Consider the following 27,293-nt stretch of genomic DNA (forward strand, 5'->3'; position numbering starts at 1 on the left):
GTATTATTATTTGGATAGGTCTCCTATTGGTCATTAATAATAATAATAAACATAGAACAAAACATGTTAATTTTTTTCTTGGTCTCTGGTGAGCTAACTAATATCCTAGAGCAATAGTAAGGATGTTAAAATTGGGCTGGGCTGTCGACAGAAAGAAACAAAATCAGTCATCTATATGCAAGTGTACTGATGCTATTCCCAGCTATTGTCCAGAGATTTTGATGAGAAACTCCATCTGTTTGGTTAGTTAAGGACAGGATTGGGCTTAGCCCTGATACTCCTCCATGGTCAGTTAATCTGTTAGCCTCACTCTCAAGACTCGTGCACAACTGCTGGAATTTTACCGGCACACCTGCCCCGATTCCATAGGACGGGCAAAGTTCGGAGAATGGCATTCTCTGTTGACCTCGGACAGATGTGCCAGTAAAATTCTGCCCAATGAGTGGCCATCTGGACAAGGAAATGAAAATCAACTGACATTCATAGAAGTACTTAAGTGTTATGATGACCAAGGAGGATCATCAATAAATCTACCCATGGGCTTCGTAGAGCATGAGCTGCGATATTGAGCGGGCAGAGGTTCACCCAATGCGAAGTAACCAACAGAGTTTAAGTCTGTATCTTTATCTGGACCAGTATTGTAGGTCTCAAGGTGAAGAGTACCTGATTGTAAAGCCCCGGAGTAGTCTTTTCCTTTGGTGCACAATAAAGGGTGTTGGTGACGCAAAACTGATGTGTGGCTGAATTACTATATTGGCGACAAGGAGAAAAAATTCTTTTCCCACTTTATTTTTCCCTCTGGACAACCAAGAATTTCATGAATAGGTTAAGAAAAAGTCATTTTCTATGAGCTCTATGACACAGTGCTGAAGACTGGACCCAATACTGAATGCATGTGTTATTTCTTCCATGCTAACAACATTGAAGGAGACAAAAAGCAACAGGCTTTTAGTAATAAGAAGTCTGACCTATCCAGAGGCCCCTGGCTCAAAAACCTTTAATGAACTTATAGATGTGACCAAAAACCACTCTAACCAGAAGCCACTGTAATCCTCTAGCAATTTCACTTCAGTGTGACTGGGAGAAGCCCTGGAGAACCTGTCATTGAGTTCTTGGTTAGGTTGTGGAAACTAGCTGAACACTGCAAATTTGGACTGTCTCTTAATGAAATGTTGTGGGACAGATCAGTATGTTGTATAAATGGCCTAACTACCTAAAAGAAGCTGTTGGCAGAACCCAATTTGGACATTTAAAAAATGCCATTGAGATAACCTTGTCACTTGAGAATGCATTATAAGGGGCTCAGGAGCTCCAAGAGGCATCAGGCAGCCATGTCTTCCAACTAGGAGGAGGGACCTCATGCAACCAGTCGTCAATAGAGAGTGTTGTGTCAACTAGGTATTAAAGGGCCCCATTCAATATTGGAACCCTAACATCATGGCTAGACAGTTAAGGAATGACAGTGCCAACACAAAGATTATTCAAGAACATACTCCAAAAGGGTGTAGTTGCCAGTGGACCAATTATTGCAAGCATTATCAAAGTACACAACCACGGTGATGTTTCAGGAATAGGCAAAACACATGATGCCTAGGAAGGAAGCTGAAGCTGGTACTATGCAGGTGTCCTTCTTCCAGAGGGGACACTACAACTGAATCAAATTGTAACAACAAAAGATGCCGCGATGATGATGGAATTCCTAGTAAATGGAGATTGAGGTGATTCTAACATCACAAGTCAAACTGTAGATAGGTGTAGCTCATGTCCAGCTCATTGGAGAATGTCTTACCACCTGTTAACCTAGCATACAGATCTTTGATATGGGCATAGGGTGCCCACCATGTTTGAAGACCCAATTGACCATCAGTTTATAGTCACTGCATAGATGAGGTGATTTGTCAGGCTTAAGGACAGACTAAGGCACGACCCATTCTGCAAATTGTACAGCCATATTATACCAAGTTTTCAAGGTGCCTTAGTGACCTATGCTAGGAAAATCAAAAATTCCCACCCTCAGCCTCTCTACAGCCATGTGGGTGGTCTGGCCATGGGTGCATGTACATGTGGACTTTACAGATCCCTTTTTGGGCTCTGCATTTTTAATCATGGTGGAAACACACTCCAAATAGTTGGAGGTGCACTGCATAGATTTCACAATTACCCAGGCTACAATTGAGAAATTGCAGAAAAGTCTCAGCACATACTGGAATACCAGAAGTCCTAGATTCTGATAGCAGCAAGGCCTTCACCAGCAGTAATTTCCTGAACTTTGTGCTCTCCAACAGCAGCCAACATGTCCGAATTGCACCTTATCACCTGTCATCAAATGGACTGGCATATTGGGCAGTTTACACCTTCAAAAATGGGGTGAAGAGACAATCGGAGGCACCTGTGAAGACCAAACCAGCACTCTTTTTATTCAATCACACAGCACACCAAAACAGGCGTTACTTCAGCAAAGCTATTGATAGGATGATGGCTTCATAACAGATTGAACCTATTATTCCCAAACTTGGCAGGGGAAGATGGAGTCTCAACCAGAAAACAAACATTGATTCCACAAGAACAGAAAGAATTTTTGCAACAAGTGATCTGGTTCATGTGAGGAACTCCAGGGATGGTTCCAGATGGGTCTCTGGGCTCATTGTGAAGAAAATAGCACCTATATCTTACAAGGTCAAAGTTAAGGGTAAAACCTAAGGAAGCACTTAAGCCATCTCAGGACCAGGAAGTTCTAGCCTGATCTACCCCCACTACCAGCCATGGAGAATCACTACCAGGGCCAGCCCTCAGCTTGAAGCTGACTCTACATTGTTCCCTCCAGATAGCAGAGGTACAGACTCAGAGATGGAGGCTGAAAAAGTGGGCCGCTGGGCTGAAGCAAAACCTACTTTGGTAACACTGCGCACTCCCTCCAAAAATAGAAGATCCCCTGTTGGGTTTACATTTCCTGACCCAGCCCCTCCTTCAATGGACCTCCATCCAAGCACCAAATGCTGAAAAGGACACTCTTGCTGCAGGTGTGCTGGAAGAGACATGGATCTTGAAGGGAGAGGTGTTATGATAGCCACAAAAGCCATGGGGGAATCATTAATAGATCTACTTGTGGGCTTCATGGAGTAAAAGCTGCCTTACTATGTGAACAGAAGTGCACCCAATGGAAGCAATCAGCCTGTAATTTTACCTGGACCGCTGTTGTAGGTGCTGGAACAGTCCCTGCAGATTGGAGGTTGTGAATGTCACTCCAATATTCAAAAATGAACATAGACAGAAAACAAGGAATTATAAACCAGGTAAGCTTAACATTGGTGGTGGGGAAAATTCTCAAATCCATTATCATGGACTTTGTATCAGAGCATTTAGAAAGCAGTGGCCGGATCAGACAGAGTCACCATGGACTTACGAAGGGGAAATCATGCTTGACAAATCTGTTGGAATTCTTTGAAGATATAACTAGTAGAGTTGACAAGAGGGAAACCAGTAGATGTGGTATATTTGGACTTTCAGAAAGCATTTAACAAAGTCCCGCACAAGAGATTATCGTGCAAGATTAAAGCACATGGGATTGGAGGAAGTGTATTGAGATGGATAGTAAACTGGTTGGCAGAGAGGGAACAAAGAGTAGGAATTAATGGGTGCTTTTCAAATTGGCAGGCAGTAACTAGTGGAGTGCCACAGGGATTGGTGCTGGGACCCCAACTATCTACAATACATAATGATTTGGATGAGGGAACAAAATGTAACAACTCAAAGGATACCAAGTTGGATGGGAAGGTGAATTGTGACAAGGACGCAGAGATCATTCAGAATGACCTGGGCACATTGGGTGAGTTGGCTAATCAATGGCAGATGCAGTATAATCTGGATAAGTGTGAGGTTATTCACTTTGGAAGCAAAAACAAGAAGGCAGATTTCTACCGGAATGGTTGTAAATTGGGAGAGGGGAGTGTGCACCAGTCACTGAAGGTGAGCATGCAGGTGCAGCAAGTGCTAAAGAAGGCAAATGGCATGTTGGTCTTCACTGCGAGAGGTTTCAAACACAGAAGCAGGGGTGTGTTGTTGCAACTGTAAGGACCTTGGTGAGGCCACACCTAGAGTATTGTGTGCAGTTTTGGTCTCCTTTTCTGAGGAAGGATGTTCTTGCTCTCAAGGGAGTGCAGCGAAGGCTTACCAGGCTAATTCCTGATGTATGAGGAGAGGTTGACTAGATTAGGATTGTTTTCACTGGAGTTCATAGAGGGATTTCATAGAGTCTTATTAAATTCTAACAGGTCTAGACAGGATAGATGCAGGGAGGATGTTCCTGATGATGGGGGAGGCCAGAACCAGGGGTCACAGTCTGAGGATTCAGGGTAGACCATTTAGGACAGAGGTGAGGAGACCTTTCTTCACCCAAAGAGTGGTGAGCCTGTGGAATTCATTACCACAGGAAGTAGTTGATGCCAAAACATTGAATGCATTCAAGAAGCAGCTGGATATAGCATTTGGGGCAAATGGGATCAAGATCATCGAAAAAGCAGGATTAGGCTATTGTGTTGGATAATCAGCTATGATCTTAATGAATGGTGGAGCAGGCTTGAAGGGCCAAATGGCCTCCTCCTGCTCCTATCTTCTATGTTTCTATGTCTCAAAGTGAAGACTCCCTGACTGCAAATTATGGGTGTGGCCTTTTCCGTTGGTTCACAATAAAGGGTGTTGATGCCGTGAAATTGGCATATGGCTGAATCACTACACGAAGTATTAAACACGAACTTTAGAAACGATAAGATAGATATACATCATTACATCTGAAATATCCTAGAATTTGCCTAAATATATCTACATTAAAAGTTTGGTTTTAAAACCGTGTAAGTATCATGTTATTCTGTTTGCCTCACTGATAATGCTATATCTGGACAATCTGGCATCGTCCATCTTGATGCATGAAAATCTGACATGACTGATTAGGTATCCTGTGTATATAGGCAATAAATATTAATGATGAAGTAAAACAGAACTAATGATTTTGCAGATGCTTAGTAAATTATATGTTGAATAATTTATTATTTTTATTTAAAAACTGCCCTTTGGGTATCTGAAAATTGGACAATTGGAATTTGGCCAGACCCCAGTGGCCAGTTTACCACTTTATCTTAAAGAGCAGTTATTATTGGACATAAGCCTGTGGTTAGAGGTAACAAACACTTTTTGCGAGATAGTGTCAAAATGCTGCAAAGGCAACACCTGTCACTTACCTGGCAGGGGTGAAAATATAATCGCCTGGCAGAAGTGAGCTTCTTGGTCTTTTGGCTATGTCCACCATCAGATCAAGCCCAAGATCAGGCGCAATGCTTTATCTTGTCAGCACGCATCTTATTTTTCTCTCTTGTGGGGACTATGAATTGAATTCACTTTGATTTTGTTTTGTGAAGCAAGAAGATGGATTTAGATTTGCCCAGTCCACTCTACACATTGGCTTTCCAACTTTAACAATGGAGGAAAGGAAACGAGTGGCATGGTGGCGCAGTGGTTAGCACTGCTGCCCCATAGCACCAGTAATCTGGGTTAGATTCCCGCCTTAGGTCGCTGTCTGTGCGGAGTCTGCAAGTTTTCCCCATTTTTGCGTGGCTTTTCTCTGGGTGCCTCCGGTTTCCTCCCACAGTCTGAAAAACGTGGTTAAGTGCATTGGCCATGCTAAATTCTTCCTCAGTGTATCCGAACAGATGCTAGATGTGGTAACTAGGAGATTCTCACAGTAACTTTATTGCAGTGTTAATATAAGCCTACTTGTGACACTAATAAGTAAACTTACTTAAAAATCTGCCAGCCATTCGCACATCAAACCCAACCTACCTATACACTGCAACAATATACTTTTCTATTGCCTTTTTCTAGGACACTTTTCTTGTGAGAATATTTCTGGAAGCAGTTTCATGATATATAAGATGTATATATTCCTTAATATGATGGCATCTGTCATACTTTAATGTTTCATTCAAAGGAGTGACTGCATCAACTGACATGCTCATGTCTTCATTTTGTTGACTGTTTTGAACTGTTGATAGACACCCTTTGACCTTTGTCACCTGGGACGTCATCGATGCTACTTGTGGCTGCCTCCTGGCCCAGGCAGAAGAGGCGGAGAAAGCTTATCACTCCCTCTCAGTAGCAGAACATATGATCCTAGAGGAATTCGGTCGCTGTTTAGCACAAATCCTTCATCTAGCATGGAAATCAAAAGAATGGCAGTGTTTGTGAACTTTTAAGTTTGCTCCATAATAGATGCCAGTTTGTAACATTTATGCAAATGCTTGGCTGCACCTCACACTTCTAAAGGATGGACATTCTCAGTGTGGGATTGTCAGTCGCTGGGCAATAAAATATGGTTATCATTTTTGTTGAGAAGAGTCAAAACTCAAATTTACTGATAGAAAAAAACCACTGGAAACAGTTATAGAAAATAGAAGAAACAGTGATAGAAAACAGTTTCTTTACTTAATCTCTTTTCTCAGAATGTCATACGAAAGATGGAGGGGGGGAGGTGGGTAATCTTCTGGTTACTATGCTCTGTGTCAGCATCGGTAAAAACTGTTACAATCGAACATCTGCAAAATGAATAGTTTTAAATTTGACTAGAAATACAGGAAAGGGCAAATTGGCACAAAGCACATTTACAATCTACACGTAACAGGCAGAAAAACTAATGAAAATCTTTAGCATGGCTCTGCTTTTCTGCCACTATATATTACTGATAACCTTTCTAAATTGTGAGTTAGAGCCCAACTTTATAAAAATTGCTACCTAGTATTAACTTAGTGTTCAATTCCTCCAGTCCCTTTTCAACTTACCTGCAGGGTGCAATACTGAAATGTCATTGAAAGACACTAATATGGAATGATACATTTGTGACAGCTTCCGCATGCAACCTATTAACAGAATAGTCACAGGCTAGTCTACATGAGCAAACGTAAGAAAGCACTGGAAGAAATGGGCAAAAAAAGGTCTTAAATGACATTAAGCAGGGCAAGCTATATAGAAAGAAGAGGCTAGGGTACCAATGAGCTCAGTTCCTTGGCTAGGGAAGGGAACATCGGCTAAGATTGTTATTCAGGTAGTTTTGATCGTAAGTGCGACTGTGTGAGGACATCAACTGAAGCCAGTGTAAAGCTGATTAGTGATGCCTCACCAACATGTGAATGCTCTCCTGATGTAGAGTTTTCTGGGCTCACACAACAAGTACTGTCACTTGGATGAGGTACAGGAGCGTGACTGTGCAACCATGTCTTAGAATAGTTAGCATCTTCTGGAAAGCAGGTGAGGGAACTACAGACCCAAAATCATAGCAATTGCTGTTGAAAATTTGGGGCAGAGAACTTAAGAGACAGATGCCAGAAGCGCTGCTTGTTGTTTTAAATTTAAAGTTTAGAGGGTCAAAGGTACAGGTTTGAATGACAGCTGCAGAAAGGTAATTGACAATAGCCACGCTGTTTTGTCATCAGCTACCTGCTCATTACATTTTAGAAATTGACCATTTTTTTAAAAAACTGAAACAAATTCATTATAAGAAAATCTATTTGGTATGTCTGCTCTGGCTAGTTAACAGAGACATATTTCAACACAGTTGTGCCATTTAGAAATCAGAGCAAATGGAGACTGCTGAAAATAAGCTGTTCTGATGGCTCAGTGGGATAATCCAGTGCTCAGTATTGGGATTGAAGCATCATGATTCAATTCATTAGGTATGTTGAATTGGCTGGTCTCAGGAGAGGTGGCCACAAGTCTATAAATGAGGGAAGCCAAAGGAAAAGGTACATTCAGTATCATGGTTGGTGCTGGGATGATTGTTGTATGTTGGCATTGGGCAAAGCAGGAATGGACTCCACCATGGTGCTGTCCAATGATGAATATTGTGCTGACATGCATTGCCATGGAATTGAGCACTTAGGTGAGCACAGGTCAGTTTTATGTTTATAGAACAATATTCTTGTAATGATAATTTTGAAACATTGCCACCTATATTATACAAAGTGAAATACTTCATAAATGTCTTCTCTCCTCTTTTGAGGAGAGAAGTAGGGTATTGTGTAACAGGCGCTGGCTCCTTTATATTTATGTAATCATTAAAGAATAAGAGGAGAGAAGACATTTTCTTGCTCAAAAGAGAGAAGACATTTATGAAGAAAACCTAAAGTAATGTTTTACCAGCCACCTGGAATGCAATATATGACTTTGATCTTACCAGAATATGTGCAGTCCTCACATAACAACAAACTTATCATTTATTGGAAATTGATGTTTTTGATGCCATACCCAATAAATCATTTCCTGTTAACTGGCACGCTGGTACAATTTCTGAAATACATGGTATAAGTGAGGAACTAACTTGTAAAACAGGTTTCAGTTACTAACAAATAATATATTTTATAGCTTATAGATTTTAAATTATTTATTGAAGCAGCTTTCAAAGCTTTTAAACTATTTATTGAAAAATATTTAAAATTAATTTATTTGAACAGATTTTAGATTATATTGAAAGAAGCCTTTTTAAAATAAATTAGAACATTTCCAGTACATTCGCTGTTCATATTTTAATACATAAAATGTTGTCAAAGGATCACTGAAATGGTCTTTGATGAATCTTAATATAAATTTAATCATTTTAACTGATGAATACAAATGGATATGTGTGGTTCCATACCTTTTGTAGTTACATTTTCAAATAAAATATTTAGAAGAATAATGCTGTGGGACTTTAATTGTAGAATAATGTGACTCATAAACATCTGATTAAAGAGGTGTCATTGCCCATACTGAAAACATTCTGTTTCAATGCCCTGGTTTATGAAGGGGGGAAAAAAAATCAGTTTTCTTTCATCTGATTGTTATCCATCACTGTTTGAAGACTGTAAAAAAAATTTTGAAGGACATAATCATCTGTAAATCCCTCCAGTCAAATAGCTTATCAATATTCACATCCCACATTACTTGTCTCTCTCCATTCCATCACTGAAGTTTAATCATTTCTTCGTGGCCTCTGGATTTCTCTTCCAAGCAATTTCAACTTCATCCCAATTTCAAAATTCAACAAGTTATGTTTGGATTTATTTAAGGTAGGAAATTACTGGATAATGAATGACGTGGAATCAAAGAAGATGTGGTTTTTTTTAGGAGGTGTGGCTCAAAGCTTGGACAAAATAATGGGCTTTAAGAAATGTCTTAAAGGAAGAGAGATAGACAAAGATAAGGAGAGGTGTAAGGAGTGAATTTGAGAGGTTATGGCCTCGAAGGTTGAAAGCCCAGTGGGGTGAAGGGAATGAAGGGTGGTGAAGAGATCTAGAGATTAGAGAGATAGTATGGGACAAAAGCTTTTGATATGACGATGAAAATTTTAAATAGATACCAGCAGGGGATCAGGAGTAGGTCAGTGAGCACAGGCTGGTGGGTGGGCTGAAGTTGGTGTGCACTGGAAAACATGCAGCAGTATTTTGGATGAAATAGAGTGTATGAAGGATAGGAGCTGAAAAACCTGCCAGGAAAGCAATAGAATAATTGAGTCTGAAGGGACAAAAGCAAGGATGCTTTCAAGGGTCATCTACTTAGCCATGCTCTTTCATCTCCTTCAGTTCCATTCCTTCCTTTTCTTGCTCAGTACCCACCTCACTGCTTTATGATGTGCTCCGAGGCATATTCTGACATGAGGAATAAACATAAACTACTATTGTTTTGGAATGCAAACTTGGAAAGAAGAAACATAAATGCATTTACATAGCACTTTATCATAACACTCAGGATGTCCAAAAGCATGTCATATCCAACTACTTCTGGACATGCAATTACTGCTTTTGGTGAGTTATTGGGAATTATGCAGGTTGAAAGTGAGGTACAAAATGTCATGAACCAGTGCAATTAAGCCTCAGCATAGGTCAGTGTCACTCAGAGGAGTTTGGGAATCTTTTCCTTATTTATAAATGTACAATAAAGGGATATAATTTATATCATAAAGTATTTGTCTAGAAAATATAAACACCAAAATGTCATTTGATCAAAATGGTACATTTCACTTCCCAATGTTTCTAATATCAACTATGTGAGTGATGAGATTTCCTTCTCCAGCCAGATGTGTGTGTATTCTCAACCCCAAGCACGAAATAAGCACTACAGACTGTGACCTCATGAGATCTCAAATATTCTACCAACACAAAATGAAACCCAATGCAGGTAATCACCGGACCAGGCAATTAGTCAATTCTCAGTTGGGAAACCCAAACCATGCAGAATTCTTACACACAATCTTTGTGATTGCATCAAAGCATTATAGTCTATTGGGTGCACTGTAATTCCACTTGGAGGAGAACCGGTTGCATGCATAGGTGCACTGAAATACTACTTGCTTTCTAGAGCAAAAGACACAAGAGTGTAGCATTTGAGATCTAAATGGTAATTTATAATAGTGCATAATTAAAGCTCTTTAAATTTTGGAAGTCACTATGGAGGAAGAGTTGAGCTAACTACAGGGCTTTCAGTTTAACATCAGTTGTGGAAGAATTACTGGAATCTATCTTCTTATCCTGATGAACTGTGAACTTGGACAAATATGACCTGATTGGAAAGAATCAGTATTGCTTTTTAAAGGAGCAGTCATATCTGATTCATCCAGCTGAATTCTTTGAGGAGGTCACTAGTTTGGCAAATAGAGGACTGCCCATCGATGTTGTCTATTTGGACTTTCAGAAAGTATCTGATAAATACAAATGATACACAACAAAATTGAAAGCATATGGAATTGGAAATAACCTTGTAACATTGGTTGAGAAATAGCAGAAAGGATAATGCTTAATAGGTATTCTTGTGAATGGAAGATTGTATCCAATGGGCACAGTACTAAATCCGTGGCTTTTTGTAATACGTATCAATGATTTGAACGTGAACATACTGGCTAGGATTAAGAAGTTTATAGATAATATAAAAATTGGCTGTGTGGTTAATAATGAAGAAGAAAACAGGAAATTATTAGTCTCGTTACCTGAATGGAACAGTGGCACATGGAATTCAATCTGTAAATGTGTCAGGTAATGTACTTGGGGAAAGCTAATAACACAAGGGAATATAGTAAATGAGAGATGTAGAGGAACAGAGGGACCAGAGATCCCTCCTGGTGGTTGGACATGTAAATAAGGTAGTCAAAAAGGCTGACAGGATACCTCCCTTGATTAGCTGAGGCAGAGAATATAAAAGTTGGGAGGTTATACTGGTATATTAAACATTGGTAAGGCTATAGCTGTAGTGTGCAGTTTTGGTCTCCGCACCAAAGGAAAGGTGTGAATGCACCAGAGGAGGTGTAAATGAGATTTATAAGGAGACCACTCAGACTGGAGAATTTTAATTTAATCAAAAATGTTGGGATGGATAGAAGGTTCACTGGCTAACAAGAAACAAAGGGGTCTTTTTCTGGTTGGTGGGATGTAATGAATGGTATACTACAGGATTAGTACATTTTTCAATTTATACTTGGATAAAGGGATCTAAGTATGGTTGCTAAATTTGCAGATGATATAAAGATGGGTAGGAAAGTAAATTGCGAAGACAACATGAGGAAGCTACAAGGGGACTTAGACAAGTTAAATGAATGAGCAAAGATCTGGCAAATGGAGTACAAAATGTGAAATTGTTCATTTTGGAAGAAGAGAAAGCATTCATCATTTTGACCAATCAAAATGATGAATGATTGCAGAGCTCTGAGATTCAGAAAAATTTTGGTGTTCAATTGCATGAATCACAAAAGGTTAGTACACAAGGACAGCAAGTAATTAGGAAAGCTAATAGAATTTTATTAAAATTATTGGAAAAAATTGAGAGACAGAAATAATCTCCACTTGGAAAGGCAAAGATCGTCAGCATGGCTTGGGGAAGATCACATCTAGCAAATCTGATTGAATTTTGAGAGGTGACCAGGTGTGTAGATGAGACCAATGCAGTTGATGTAGTCCACATGGACTACAGTAAAGCATTTAACAGGAGAGACAGATCAAGAAGGTAAGAGTCCATGGGATCTAGGGCAATTTTTATCCAAGAGTGGCTGAATGGCAGGAGGCAGAGGGTAATGGTCAAAAGTTGTTTTTATGACTGAAAGCCTTTGTCCAGTTGTGTACTGCAGGGATCAGTGCTGTGTCCCTTGCTGTTTGTAGTGTACAGAAATGATCTAGATGTGATTGTGAGGGTCTGATGAGTACGTTTGCAGATGACACAAAAACTGGTGGTATCGTAAATAGCGAGGAACAACGAATTACATTACAGGATGACATAGATGGGCTGGTCAGACAGGCAGACCGATGGCAAATGGAATTTAACCCTAAAAAGTGTGAGGTGATGCATTTTGGGAATACACCATGAACAGCAGGAAGTATAGAGGACAAGAGAGACCTTGGGCACGTATCCAAAGATCCCTGAAAGCAGCAGGACATGTGGATAAGTTAGTTAAGAAGGCATATGGAATATTAGCCAAGACGTAGAATTTAAAAGCAGGAAGGTTTATGATGGAGCTGTATGAAATACTCGTTAGGCCACAGCTAGAGTACTGTGTGCAGTTCTGGTCACCACACTATGGGAAGGACTTTGATTTGATTTATTATTGTCACATATATTAGTATACAATGAAAAATATTGTTTCTTGCGCGCTATACAGACAATGCATACCATTCATAGAGAAGGAAAGGAGAGAGTGCAAAATGTAGTATTACAGTCATAGTGTGGAGAAAGATCAACTTAATGCAAGGTAGGTCCATTCAAAAGTCTGACAGCAGCAGGGGAGATGTTCTTGAGTCGGTTGGTACAGGACCTCAGACTTTTGTACTTTTTCCCGACAGAAGGTAGAAGAGATTGCGTGGGGTCCTTAATTATGCTGGCTGCTTTGCCAAGGCAGTGGCAAGTGCAGACAGTGTCAATGGATGGGAAGTTGGTTTGCGTGATGGACTGGGTTTTGTCAATGACCCTTTGTAGTTTCTATGCACTACAAAGTTGTTCACTCAAATTTGCAGATGAGACTTAGTTAGGAACCACAGCTTGTTGGATTAGATCAAAGTAGAAAGTTACAGAGTGACATAAACTAAGTGAGTAGGCAAAACAAAAGAAGATGGAACCCATGAGGTTTTGATTCAGTGAGAATAAATATGATTACAAAGTTGGGACTGACACTTAGACTTTGCTAATTATTCTTATAGTAGAACACAGTTTGCAACTTTGTTGGCAATTCCATGTATGTAAGATGATGGACATGCAGTAAGTCAAATCCATTAGGGATGGGGTAACTCCTTTTGCTGGCAGCTTAAGAGATTAATCCGCAAGTTGCAGATTCTGCAACCATCATTGTGGGTTTTGTTTTTGATGTTGCCAAACTGCCGCAGTACCTGATCGTTCATAGTGATACATGCCAAACCACAGATGATGCCACCATTTTGTTCCGTTGAAAGCTAGTTATATCCAAGGTTGGGAATTGATGTTTCAGGCCTTCACGCTAGACTAAGTATATCCAGAATCACAGTGAGGTATCAGGCTGGCTGATCTACTGTGGACACATTCTTGTCCATATTTCAGCAGCAAAAGAAGTGTAAGGAAAAGGACATACCTCATTTATTTGTAACTGGGTACAAATGTAATCAATTTTTGAACCCAATCAAATGATTCACGGCTGTAGGTCAAACAGCTTCCTCCCATCTGCAAATATTACTAACACAGAGGTTAAAAATGGCAAAATTATTTCTGACCTGCATTTCTAACTTTAATCTCTATTTCCTGAAAACTCAAGGAGAAATAAAGAGCTTGCAAACCCACTTTAAAGCCTACATATGGCCCAAAGTTCTCCAATCTTGCTTCATATCTCAGTCATTTAACATTCATTGTAGTTTGAACTGTCTCCTGTTTTAACACATGCCATTCCTAGATATAAACAACATCCTATGTTATTCTGTTATCTGATAATATTTAATGTAGACAATTTCCAAAGCCAAGAGCTATTCTGGGATAAATACAAATTACTGTGGATGCTGGAATCTGAAACAAAAACAGAGCTCATCTTTCAAGCCTGGATGACGCTTCATCAGACCTCATCTAGATTTGAAATGTTAGTTCTGTTCTCTCTCCATAGCTGTTGTCAGGCCTGCTGGGACTTTCCAGCTGTTTTTGTTTTAGATTCTAGCGTCCACAGTAATTTGCTTTTATATTAGTATCTAATTCACTGCCATTTCTCTTCCATAAATGCCTGCCCTAAAGAAGTACTGCTCTTCTCTCTGACAGGATTTCTGTTTGTCTTTTTTGCCCTGTCCACCTTCACTGGTTTCCATTTCCTTCCTCACATTTGATGAGATATTTACCAAAACTCACTTTCACAGCTATATTTTCTTCCGCAGTGACTGCTTCTGACTCAGCCCACATGGATTCCAACTCAAGTTCTATTCCTCATGTTTTGAATCCATCCAAGATTACAGGTGTCTCTGGGACACACAACATTCCTCGGACTGCTGTTCCCACTACATCCTAAGATCCACACTCTGCCATGTATGGCTATATGCGTACACTTGATACCTTTCTCCAGCAGCACTGACTTACCCAATCTCAAAGCTGTCCTTGTCCCCAGTTTCATTTCATTCTTCATCTCATTAGACACCTTAATAAAAAACCTTTTCTCTTCCTTTCAGGTGTTAAGGCATGCAAGTTCCAGCCACTCTTTGACTCTTCGTAGAATCATAGAATCCCTATAATAATGCAAAAGCAGACCACTTGATCCATCGAGTCTACACCAACAGCAATCCCACTTAGGCCTATCCCCATAGCTCCAAATATTTACCCTGCTATTCCCCCCAGAGACTAAGGTGCAGTTCAGCATGGCCAATCAACCAAGAAACTAGAGCACCCAGAGAAAACTCACGCTGACATGAGGAGAATGCGTGGACTCCGCACAGACCAAGGTCTGTGAGGCAACAGTACTAACCACTGTGCCAATTCTTAACCCCTTTTACCATACATTCCATCTCCACCTTTAATAACCTTCTTAAAAGTCACCTTTTTTTAGCCAAGCTTCCACTTACTTTTCCTAAATCTTCCCAATTGTCTTGGTGTCTATTCCTTCACATATCTTCCTTAACCTTTTTTTACTCTTAAACCTTACTGCTGCACATTAAAGGTGGTATAAGACTGTAAGTCAATATTAATGTTAGAGCTCCATCAGGAACGGTATCACGTGGCAGTCCTTTCTTCCCCCTGGTAGTGAGTGACTCACCTGTTGGGCAGATTCATTCATTCCCAAGGTGGATTCAGTACTTCCTGTAAACTCACTCCCCCTGTTGGCCCCAGTGGTCACTGCAGTCTGTTGGCGATGGATCTTCCCCCGCCCCCTGGCGGCGGGTATAGGCGCTGCCGGCAGCTGGATCGGTGCCCGGGTTCGGTTTGCAAGTTGCTCTCGAACCAGTTCCTCTTTCCACTGTTGTGTGTGTAGGAGATCACGGCACCATGTCGTTCCTGAGTAACTCGCCTTCTTATGGTTCGCTCACCGGCTTCGAGGAGGAACTCCCAACCGATAACCTCTTTCTGTTCGAGGTCGCCTGGGAAGTAGCGAATAAAGGTAAGGAAGGCTGTAGCGGAAGGCGGTGCTGCTGTGGCTGCTGGAGGCTCGGGGCGGAGAGCCGGCAATGCAGTGCTGTGGCCGAGGCAGAGAGCTGCAAAGCAACCCCCAGTGCTGGGAAACAACATAACCAGTTGTAACCCTGCACAAACTCCTGCAGCTCAATACAATGCAGCAACACGTACTGCTTTAAAATGCGGTCAAGTATTGATTAACGCGCTTTATTATTCTGACATTTAAAATGTCATATTGCAGTCATTCCAAGATTTCAATCCATACACTTCATTAGAAGTTTTAATTTTAAAAGCCTTCAGTTCTGTCCCACATATTTCCCATAGACTGGAATATAAAGGTCAAGGACAAGAAAAGGTCATTCTGTCCATCCAAACTCATCCTTCATATCAGGCTGAAGGAATCCCAGGCAATGCTCAGGTTTCCTGTTCGTTTGGATCTTGGCATCAGACCAGCTGTGAGCTGTCTCTAACATTACTGTGCACAACATTCTGTTGGGTTGATTAATTAGCCAGTTATTTCTATTATTTTTCATTAATACAATTGCTCTCCACACTTGTAGCATTCTGAGTAGCTGGTACCCTTCCAGAAATTAGTACCTCAATAATGGAAGGGTTCCCCGCATGGGAAAGTTGAGGATGTTCAAGTTTCCCATCACATTGGGATCTTGACATGGATGTCCATAGATCTCTGAAGATAGCAGGACAGGTTGATAAGGTGGTTAAGTAGGTGTATGGGATGCTTGCTTTTATTAACCAAAGCATAAGAACAGGGAGGTTATGTTGAAGCTGTTCAAAATGCTGGTTAGGCCACTGGAGGACTGTGTGCAGCCCTGGTCACCACACAATACAGGAAGGAAGTGATCACACCAGAGCAGGTGCAGAAGACATTCACCAGGATGTTGCCTGGGCTGGAGCATTTCAGCTATCAAGAGGCTGGGATTGTTTTCCTTGGAGCAGAGAAGGCTGAGTGGACACCTGACTGAGGTGTACAAAATTATGAGGGGCACAGATAAGGTAGGTAGGAAAGAACTTTCCCCCTTAGCAGAGGGGTCAATAAGCAGGGACCATGGATTTAAGGTAAGGGACAGGAGGGTTATAAGCGATGTGAGAAAAGACTTTTTCACCCAGAGGGTGGTGGGAATCTGGAACTCACTGCCTGATAGGATAGTAGTGGCAAGAATTCTCACAACATTTAAGAAGCATTTAGATGAACATTTGAAACACCATAACATACAAGGCTACAGACCAAGTACTGGAAAATGGGATTAGAGTCGATAGGTGCTTGATGGTTGGGGTGGGCATGATGGGCTTTTTTGGTGCTGTCAAACTTGGTGACTGACTCTATTGCATCTTGAACAGCTTTCTTTTTGCAGTCATTATCCAGTCTGCAGGGTTATTCTGAGTGCAGAACTTCTGATATTGGTTTTAAGTTTCTCTTTCACTAACTTAAATTTATGTCTTCTGATCTGGCTTTCCTTGCATAATTTGAAGTAATATTCTCGATTTTTAGAAATGTTATTCCTTTCTCAGTTACAAAGCCAATGTGCCCAGTGATCAGGCAAGCCATTATCCGTCTCCTTGCTTGCTCCAAAAAACCTATTTAAATTCAAATTTAATCCAAATCATGGTCCCCACAAGAGAAATATTCTAGACCTGAGCTGACAGCAGTCATTACTACTAACCTTGTGCTTGATTCTATGGTTGATCTAGTTAAGAGGCAGAGAAGCAATGTTGAGATTTGCCTTATCCTTATTCCATATTATTTCATTGATCAGTTTTCTTCTTTACACCCTATTCTATACGCTGATAACATTAAGTGTATCCTATGCTTATTTTAAATGTACAAAGATTATTGAGGTAAATTTCCTTATTTCAAAAAATGTCCCCTATCTTAAGCAATTAAGTCTCTTTGCTGTGTTTCTGAAAGGTTAATGTGAATGGCCTGCTCCCCAGTCATTGCTGATGCATCCTGGGTCCCTGTTTGGATGTGCACCAGCCTCTGATTGGCATTTTGCCACTTGACGCAGCTTGGGAACCAAACAGAAGAGAGCTCTGAATGTCAGTGTTTACAAGTCAGTCAGGCTGCTTCTATATATGACTTTGGATTCATTTTCAAAATACCGGTACTTGAAAACACTCTTACATAAATGACTGAAGCAGCTGATGGTTACAACTTAACCCTTTCCTACTGTTTAAAAAAGCTCCTTCATTTTTCTGCTGCAGAGGCAACTTGCCCATGCTGGATTGTGACTCCATGATGCCAACTATCTCCCAGTGCCTTGTCCAACTGTCTGTTCTTTATGTGTGACTTGAAACAGAGTCTTGGCAACGTGATTAATTAAACTGCTGTGCACGTGCACGGATGAGAACTCCAACCTGGGACTTCCTGGTTTGTGGATGAATTCCATACTGAGTGCCTTGACCAATTAAGATCATTTCATCACACAGGAAGAATAGCCCCTTAGTTAGAGATGCAAAGGGCTTACAGAGGACCAGAACAATGAGTTATTTATGTGTACTTACAAATCAGTGCAGCCCTCGAGAATCCCAATATGAGGTACTTGTGTGTTTGGAAAGGTAAAGGCAGCATTACGGGAGCAAATCTCTGGACAATTCACTAGTTCTTTATCTGACCACATTCACAGAATCATATAATGCAGAAGAGGCCCTTCGGCCCATCAAGTCTGCACCAACACAACACATTTACCTGCACTTGGCCCATAACCTTGAAAGTTATGACATGCCAGGTGCTCATCCAGATACTTTTTAAAGGATGTGAGGCAACCCGGCTCTACCACTCTCCCAGCAGCGCATTCCAGACCGTCACCACTCTGGGTAAAAATATTTTTCTTCACATCCCTGTAAACCCCCTGCCCCTCACCTTGAACCTGTGATCCCTCATGAGTGACCCTTCAATGAAGGGGAACAGCTACTCACCATCCACACTGTCCATACCCCTCAACCTTGTACATCTCAGTCAGATCACCAAACAGGTGTTCTCTGCTCCTACAGAAACAACCCAAGCCTATTCAAACTCTCTTCATAACTTAAATGTTCCATCTCAGACAGCATTCTAGTGAATTGCCTCTGCACCCCCTTCTAGTGCATCCACATCCTTCTTATAATGTGGTGACCAGAACTGCACACAGTACTTCATCTGTGGCCTCACCAAAGTTCTATACATGACCTCTCTGCTTTTGTAATCCATGTTGCGATTGATAAAGGCAAATGTTCCATGTGCCTGTTTCATCATCCACTAACATCCCCCATTATAAGACACACAATGCATATAGAATCATTTGTGAGAATAAGTCAGTACCTTCAAAGAAATGAAGAAGAAATGTGACCAATGAAATGACTGAGTCTGGCTATGTACCTCTTATACCATTATCTGCTCCATCAAGGGTTTTAGTGTATTATTTTAGATAATAGTTCACTTGAGCGTGTCTTTCAGTTAGATCAAGACGAACAAGATCCATAACACAGGACTCCGCCTCAAGGAACCAAAAATGACTGCAAAGTTGAGGATTGCAACAGTATTGGTTATAAATGAACTTTTCCTTCTCGATTTCCTTTCAGCTTTCTCTGTCCCGCATCAGGGCCTTTCTCAACCACCAATGTTAAACAGCACAAGATAGAAACTGCAAGAAAGTAGCAGTGCTGAGTGGGTAACAACAAGCTTTGCATTTAGAGATCTGTAGATTGTAGTGGGAAGGGAAGACAGAGGGAGGTGAAAGGTTTGCAGTTATCAGCTCCTGGAGTTAGAGTAAGTGATGGTACGATGACATTTGACTGGAAGTGCAAGAACGATAACGTTTGAACTGGTTATTTGGAGCTGTTTCATGTCAATTCCCTAAATTTGGAGGGGGTGGGAATGAGTGTCAGGCTTCATCATGATCAGCATTTCTGATTAGTCATAAGACACATGCACTTAATCTAGCAACAGATGATATTGCAAAACTAACGCTGGCTTGTAACAGGAGCAGTGCATTTGCTACAAGGATCAGTTCCAAGATAGAGATCTCAGCATGAAGCTGCAACACCTCGTGTGCATTATTCTAAAAACCCTTTAAACTCAGTAAAAGATTGGTATGGTTAATATGGAAAGGGTCCAGCCTTGACAGGTATACAACTGATGCCCTTCAGCTGCAAGTTGTTTGTCCCCTAACCCCCTTTATTACTGAGAATATTTCCTCTGTTACTTCTACTGAATAGAATTGTGACAAGTGCAGCCACCAAATATTCAGTTTTGCAAAAATTGCAATACAGATAAATTCAGTTATCTCTGTTCATAAATATGGAAACAATACTCACATGTTCAATGTTATTTTCACACTGTTACAAATATACCCTCGTATAGCAGAAGGTGTTTTCAGGCTTACACATCAATGTTAACTGCTTAATGGCTTTGTTTGCCATCATTTTCTTATTATCTATTTTCTACTCAGTTGTGCACAAACTCAACAGCTCTGAAATTTGCATATTGTAACAGGCCTGAAATTTGTATACTTTGAAGCAAGAAAAAACTCCTTTGTACACACAAGTGCTGTGTGTTTGAGATGGTTTGAGCGGGCTGGCATGATGGTTAGCACTGCTGCCTCACAGCGTCAGGGACACAGGTTCAATTCCGGCCTCAGATGGCTGACTCTGTGGAGTTGGCACTTTTTCCCCTGGGTTCCCTCCAGGTGCTCTGGTTTCCTCCCACACTCCAAAGGCGTGTGGGTTAGGTTGATTGGCCGTGATAAATTGCTCTTGGTGTTGGGGGACTAACAGGGTAAGAATGTGGGGCTACAGGGATAGAACCTGGGTGGGCTTATTGTTGGGGCAGACTCGATGGGCTGAATGGCCACCTCCTGTACTATAAGGATTCTATGGTTTGCTTAATGTCATTCTCCAAAATTCAACTAAGCATCAAAATTCTAAAATCTTTCTGGAACATTCTGGATCTCAGATACCACAAAGCACCAGTAATTCAGATATTTGCACAATGTACCTGTGATTTCACCCTGTCTTGACTTCTCTCCCCCTGTTGCAGAGTGAGTTTTAAATAATCATATAGGACTGTAAAGTTGTACAGCCCTGAATAGGGTTTTATTTTTCAATTAAAACATGTACTATTTTACAGAAGATTTCACTTGGCCCCAAGAGTTGGGAAAATAACTTACTGACCCATAGTTCTCAAAGTTTCAGCATAATTTAACCTGAAACCACACAATTCATCAAAAAAAGGACAAATCTGTAGTTGCATAGCACCAGTCACACCCCCAGGACTTCTCATAGCTTTATTTCTATTCATTTACAGGACATGAGCATTGCTGGCCAGGCCAGCATCCATTCCTAATTGGGAGGTGATGGTGAGATGCCTTTTTGAACCACTGCAGTCCCTGAAGTGTAGGTACACCACAGTGCTGTTAAGAAGGGAGTTCCAAGCTTTTAACCCAGTGACAGTGAAGGAATAGCGATACATTTCCAAGTCAGAACAATGAGTGACTTGGAAGGAACTTCTAGGTGGTATCTAAATATCTGCTGCTCTTGACCTTTTGATAGTGGTGGTCATGGGTTTGGAAGGTGCTGCGTAAGGAAACTTGGTGAGTTTTTGCAGTATATCTTGTAGATGGTACAGACAGATGCTACTGTTTGTCGGTAGTGCAGGCAATGAATGTTTGTTGATGGATGCCAATCAAGGGGGCTGTTTTGTACTGGATGGTGTTGAACTTCACGAGTATTGTTGGAGCTGTACTCATCTGGGAAAGGGGAGAGTATTCCATTACACTCCTGACTTTTGTCGATGGTGGACAGGCGATGGGGAGTCAGGAGCTGTGTTACTTACCATAGAATTTCTTGCCTCTGATCCATTCTTGTAGACACATGGCTAGCCCAGTTTACTTTCTGGTATATGGTAACACCCAGGGTGTTGATAGTACCTCAAAGCTAAAGTAGTACTATTGAAATGTATTCTCTATTGTAATGTGACACTCTACTTTGGAAGCTAAGATTTCCTTAAACATGAATATAGTAAAGACCCCAGTTTTCTGCAACCATTTTACTACTGCTGTCCTTTTCTGCTGCTGTCCACTTGAGTGAACATCAGCCAACCCCCCCACCCTGCTTCACTTTACTTCACTGTAACAGTCTTTAAAAACTCAACATGCAAAGAAAATGGCACACCCCAGCATCTGACTGGAGAAGTGTACATGACTATTGTACTCAGCCCTGGTACGGAGCCAAACTACACTGAATCATTGTGAAAGGTCAGATCAATAGAGGAACTATGTGCTGCTTGGCACTGCTGCTTTGAGAGCATAGTTCTAAATGTAAAACATCTATTACGGTTGAACATAACATTTTGGTGTGAATTACTTTTATATTTGCTAACCTGCAAATATGAATTAGAAGCAGGAGTCAGCCTTTCAGCCCCTCATACCTGCTCTGCCTTTTAATAAGATCTGGGCTGATCAGATTATGGTCTCTACGCTTTGCTGTCTACTTCTTATACCCTTTAACTCCCATGTTAATAAAGAATCTACCTCAGCCGTAAAAAATTCAGTGATCCAGCCTCCACTGTTCTCTGGGGAAGAGAATTCCACAGACTAAAGACTCTCTGAGAGAGAAGAAAACCTCTTCATTTCAGTTTTAAATGGGAGGCCCCTTACCTTTAAGCTGTGTCCCCTCATTCTACTCTTAGGGAAACATCCTCTCAGCATCCACACTGTGAAGTCTCCTCAGAATCTCCTGTTTCAAATGGGATCATCCCTCATTCTCCTGAATGCCAATAGATATTGGTCCAACTTTTCCTCAGAAAACAACCCCTTTATTCCTTCTCTGAGTGCTGTTATGGCTGGAATTCTCTGGCAGTTCACTCTACCTAATGGAACCTTGCTACCAGCAAGAACGGAGATTTTGGCACTCAGCCAAATTTCCATTCACAGCAGTGGGACCAGAGAATCCCTGCTGTGGGAGAGTTCGGAGATTCCAGCCCTGTATCCATTCTCAAGTAAGCAGACCAGAATTGTACACCGTACTCCAGATGTGGTTCACTTGTCCTATTTCTGTTGTCTCCGACAACTGATAAATGCACGCGCTTTTGGACTTCACATTTAACTCTGACCTTTGACTCTGCAAAAAGTCCATATGGAGCCTTTCACAACGTTGGGACACCCCAGGGTGTTTCACAGCCAGTTAATTATCTGTTGATAAAAGACCACCAGTACTGCTGAATTAATCTTTGCCTTAAAGCAGCAGGTGGTGCTGGGGAAGTCTACGCTAATTCCACAGTAGAGTAATCCTGCATGAATGGCAGACGGAATCGGGCTAAATGCGTGTGATCACGTCATGTGTTGCAATTTTATTATCCTGCCATAAGATGTTCCAAAAAGACTCTGACCCCTGTAACCATGGCAACTGCAATGAGAGACTACTGCTGTCAAATCATACAGTTTACAAGCTGTAATCAACAAGCAAAAAATGTCTTTCCTGTTGTTAATTACAGTGATTACTGGCTGTTGTAGTTAATTACAGTTTGTCCAACTTATTCTATTAAGCAGTGTCTTTCATGTGTTGCACCTTGGGAGGTGAGACAACATGCCCTCTGATACAACATGAGTAGCACTGCAGGTAATCTGCCAGGCTTGGAAAAAAACTATTTCCCATTTTAAAAAAAAAAGCAGAATAGAAAAAAAATCAAGTAGATTTAAAGTAAGGGGCAGGAGATTTAGAGAAACTCTGAGCCAAACCTTTTTGGGTGAGGTGGTAGCATAGTGGTACATGACTGGACTAGCAATCCAGACACTCAGAGTAAGGCTCTGGGGTCTTGGGTTCAAACTGGTGAAATTTGAATTCAATAAAAACCTGGAATTAAAAGCCTAATGAAAATCATTATCAATTGTTGGAAAAACCCATCTGGTTCACTGATGTCCTTTAGGGAAGGCAATCAGCCATTTTTACTTGGTCTGGCCGACATGTGACTCCGGCTCCACAGCAATAGCGTTGACTCTTGACTGCTCCCACTAGGGCAATTAGGGATGGGCATAAATGCTGGCCCTGTCAGCAATGCCCACGTCCTATGAACAAAAAAAAACAGAGCGGAGGGAATTTGGAACCCTCTGCCTAAAAGGGTGGTCGAAGCAGGAACCCTCGCAACATTTCAGAAGCATTTAAATGAACAATTGAAATGCCAAAACATACAAGGCTAGGCTCCAAATGCTGGAAAATAGGATCAGAATAGATAGGTGCTTGATGGCTGATGCAATGGGCTGAAGGGCCTCTCTCTGAGCTGTAAAGCTCTATGACTTTATCCTTTCTGCCCAACATCATCCAACATGGAAAACTCCAGAGATGTTGCTAGATACTGAGCAGGAGCGGGAAACTTGATTCACCTACCTGCTTTCCTATCCCGCAGTGATGATACCAATTCTTGGCATCAATAACTAAGATCAGCACAGAGAGGGAATAGGAATCAAAAATGCCTGGTCCATAAAATAAAGATTGATTTGCTTTCTGTAAGTGCTATCTTTATTGAAATTACTCAGTTTTTTTTAACGCTTGCTTATGTTTTTTCAAAGCTAGAATGCAGTCAATTAGATGAAAAAATCTATAGCAGCACTATATGATGCATTATCTGCTTTTAGTGCTTCAGGGAAGGTTAAAATATGGCCCTTTCAATATGAATAATTTCAACAATGTGCATTAATGCAGCGTTTTATTATCAGAAGATTTCTGAGGGATTTCACAGGAAGGTAACCAGGCAAAAATTGACATGGATCCAAAGACTCAAACATGTTAACAGGAATGGGGTAAGAGTTTGGTCAAAAATGTAGGAAGTTCTTAAAGGAGGTGAAAGACAGTGAAGTTTGTGGAAGGAACTTCAACACTGGCATTAACCTGACAACGTGGAAGATTGCTCAGTTCTGCTCTCTCCACAAAAAACAGAAAAATGCAGAAATTATTGCCTCCAACATACTCCTGATGAAAAGCAAAGTGCTGGAAGGTGTTGTCACTATTAAGTGGCACTTACTCAACAGTAATCTGCTCACTGATCTAATGCTTGGTTCCATCAGTCCCTCAGCTCCTAACCTCATTACAGCCTTGGTCCAATCATGGGTGAAAGAACTGAACTCCACAGGTGAGATGAGAGTGATATTACTTGACACCAAGACAACATTTTATTAAGCATGGCACCAAAGTTCAAGCAGCTGGAGCAAAATTGAAATCAGTATAAATGGGAGCAAAACTCTCCACTGATTGGAGTCATATATAGCGCAAGGAAAGATGATTATGGTTGTTGGAGGTCAATCATCTAAGTCCTGGTACATTGTTGCAGGAATTCCTCAGGGTAGTGCCCTAGGTCCAGCTATCTACAACTGCTTTAAGAGTCATCTTTGCTCTATAAAGTTAAAATTGGAGATGTTAGCTGTCAAGTACACAGTGTTCAGCACCTTGCATGACTCCTGACATAGTGAAGCAGTCCTTGTATATATGCAGCAAGAACTGGACAGTTAGGCTTGGGCTGGTAACTGGAATGTAACATTCATGTCACTTATGCCAAGCTATGACTATCTCCAACATCTAACCACCTTCCCAAGACTTTCAATAGCATTTTGTTGAATCCCCCAGCGTCCTGAGGGTTACCATTGAGCCGATAATAAACTGGAACAGCCATATAAATACAATGTTGGAGGAGCTCAAAGCTCAAACTAAATTGATTTTCAAGTCAAGCCCAGACTGATGCATTGAAAGTTGCTTCCAGCAGCTGGACATGTGTCCTACATATGGAACATACGGAGTGGGATAAATATCTGGTTGGTAATGGGAAGAGGAAGAATTGAGTGTTGTACTGTTACTTATGAAGAGCTGTCAAACACTGAATGGAATAGATTGACAGTTTGGGGTTTTGCTGAATGAGTCACGGGGATTTGACCATTTTGCAGTACTGTGAAGTCCAGCTAAATTTAATGGGTGGGATTTTCCAGCCTCTCTCGCCAAGAAACCGTAAAATCCCACCCAGGGTCAACGGACCTTTCCATGGTCCAACTCTCACCTTCTCCAATTCCCATGCTGGGCAGGATGGTAAAATACGCTCCAACTTGTTTGTGAATCATTTATCTCTTGGAATGGTGAGAATCTTGTGCCATTATACTATTTATAGTTAAATATATTGAGAGAGTTTTTCACAGGAGGTTGGATGTTTTTGGGCCAGAGTCCATAAGAGGAATAGCTGGTGCATGGTTTTTTTTTCTTTTAATACATTCTTTTTTCCTTTGATATTTAACATAACCTTTTATCTTTAATGCTTTCTTTTTTCCTTTTGATGTCTTTGGATCCGTGTCAATTTTTGACTGATTGCCTTCCTGTGGAATTGCTTTGGAAATCTTCCTATAATAAGTGCAGATTGGTGTTGAAATTATCCATGTGGGTCTTGATGCATTTCCCTTTGTTCAATTTCCTGCTGATCTTTCTTTGTTCTAGTGGGTGGTATCTACACCGTCATCCAAACCAAAACCAAGTTAACGGTAGATCAGCATGGAGAGAATTATATTCTGATTGGTCCATACTTCGAGAACAGCGTCAAGACACAAGTGGAGCTGATTGAACCACCAAATCCGGCCATTAAACGCACTATTGATTGCATGAACTCCAGAGGTTGCAAGGTATTGTACACCCTTTCAAACCTGCTGAGTTGGGAACAGCTCAACCCCTGATTGCTTCAATTGTGGAGAGTTAAACAGCGTAAGACATAACCTCTGTGGATGCTATAAGCAGCATCAGATCTGACTGTATGTCGGTCCTGTAAAGAGTACCTAAATATGATAAGTCTGCGAATTATTTTTGTCCTTGGATTTTGAGCTTTTATCCATCCTTTTATTTATACCATGGTTAAATATATTTAAAAATACACTGTTGAATTTTACATGATGCTGAGCTCTGGATGTTTTAGCATGTGGGCCTGCTAAATCTATACAGTAATGATTATGCTTCTAGCTGTATGTGAGACCTTGCAACGAGGGAAACCTCAGATCAGGGCAGGAAATGAGAGAGCCACAGTTCTACAAAAGGAATGGAGAGATTGTGAGTGAGTGTATTAAAGCTGTCGGAGCACATTCTTGAAAATTATAGTGTCAGGTGCAGATGCAAATTCCAGGAGACAATCTCCAAGGCATTCTGGCACAGAATGGAATTCTTCTGCTAGAACCTATGAATTGTAATTTTACCAACAAACTAATGTATGCTCAGCTCATCGTTCTGAGAAAGGTGCACCTGGATGTTTAGTAGGCCAGTCATATCCACCATGTTGCTTATTGGAAAGGCAAATGATTGGGGGAAGTTTTTGTAGCCTAGATTATGATTTTGATTTGAGGATCTTATGAGGGGTGACAGAGAAATCCTCATGCTTTGATGTATTTAGCCAAATTTTGGAGAACACATTCTCATCCCTCCTCCCAACATAACAACTATTTTGAATCCTGTTGCACCTGTTAAATTCTGTTTTGGATTTTCCTTTTTTTGTAGAATGTAGTTTGCAGAGAAAATTGAAATTTCAGGAAGAAAGGTTTTGCATAAAATGATTGATGAATAATGAAGATGGAAAATGATTACAATGCACAAGCTAAACTAAGAATGAAAAAAACAGTGACCAATTGCTGGATATTCACATAAGATATAAGTCATGCCAGTAGAGTTTTAAAGACTGT

The 27,293-nt window shown here is 40.9% G+C and overlaps 1 protein-coding gene across 1 annotated transcript in view; it reads left to right on the forward strand.

The window, feature by feature from the left end:
• Positions 1-15,379: 15,379 nt before the first annotated feature.
• The window catches only part of LOC145343863 (glycogen [starch] synthase, muscle-like), a 105,551-nt gene continuing 93,637 nt past the window's right edge, over positions 15,380-27,293 (forward strand). The window contains exons 1-2 of the mRNA XM_080190333.1: positions 15,380-15,592; positions 26,071-26,252. Of these exons, the coding sequence (XP_080046459.1) occupies positions 15,481-15,592; positions 26,071-26,252 (294 nt within the window). The 5' untranslated portion in view covers positions 15,380-15,480. The remainder of the gene's footprint in view (positions 15,593-26,070; positions 26,253-27,293) is intronic.

The sequence above is a fragment of the Carcharhinus amblyrhynchos genome, chromosome 6 (assembly GCF_965287045.1).
Source record: "Carcharhinus amblyrhynchos chromosome 6, sCarAmb.v2.hapA, whole genome shotgun sequence".
Classification (NCBI taxonomy): Eukaryota; Metazoa; Chordata; class Chondrichthyes; order Carcharhiniformes; family Carcharhinidae; genus Carcharhinus; species Carcharhinus amblyrhynchos.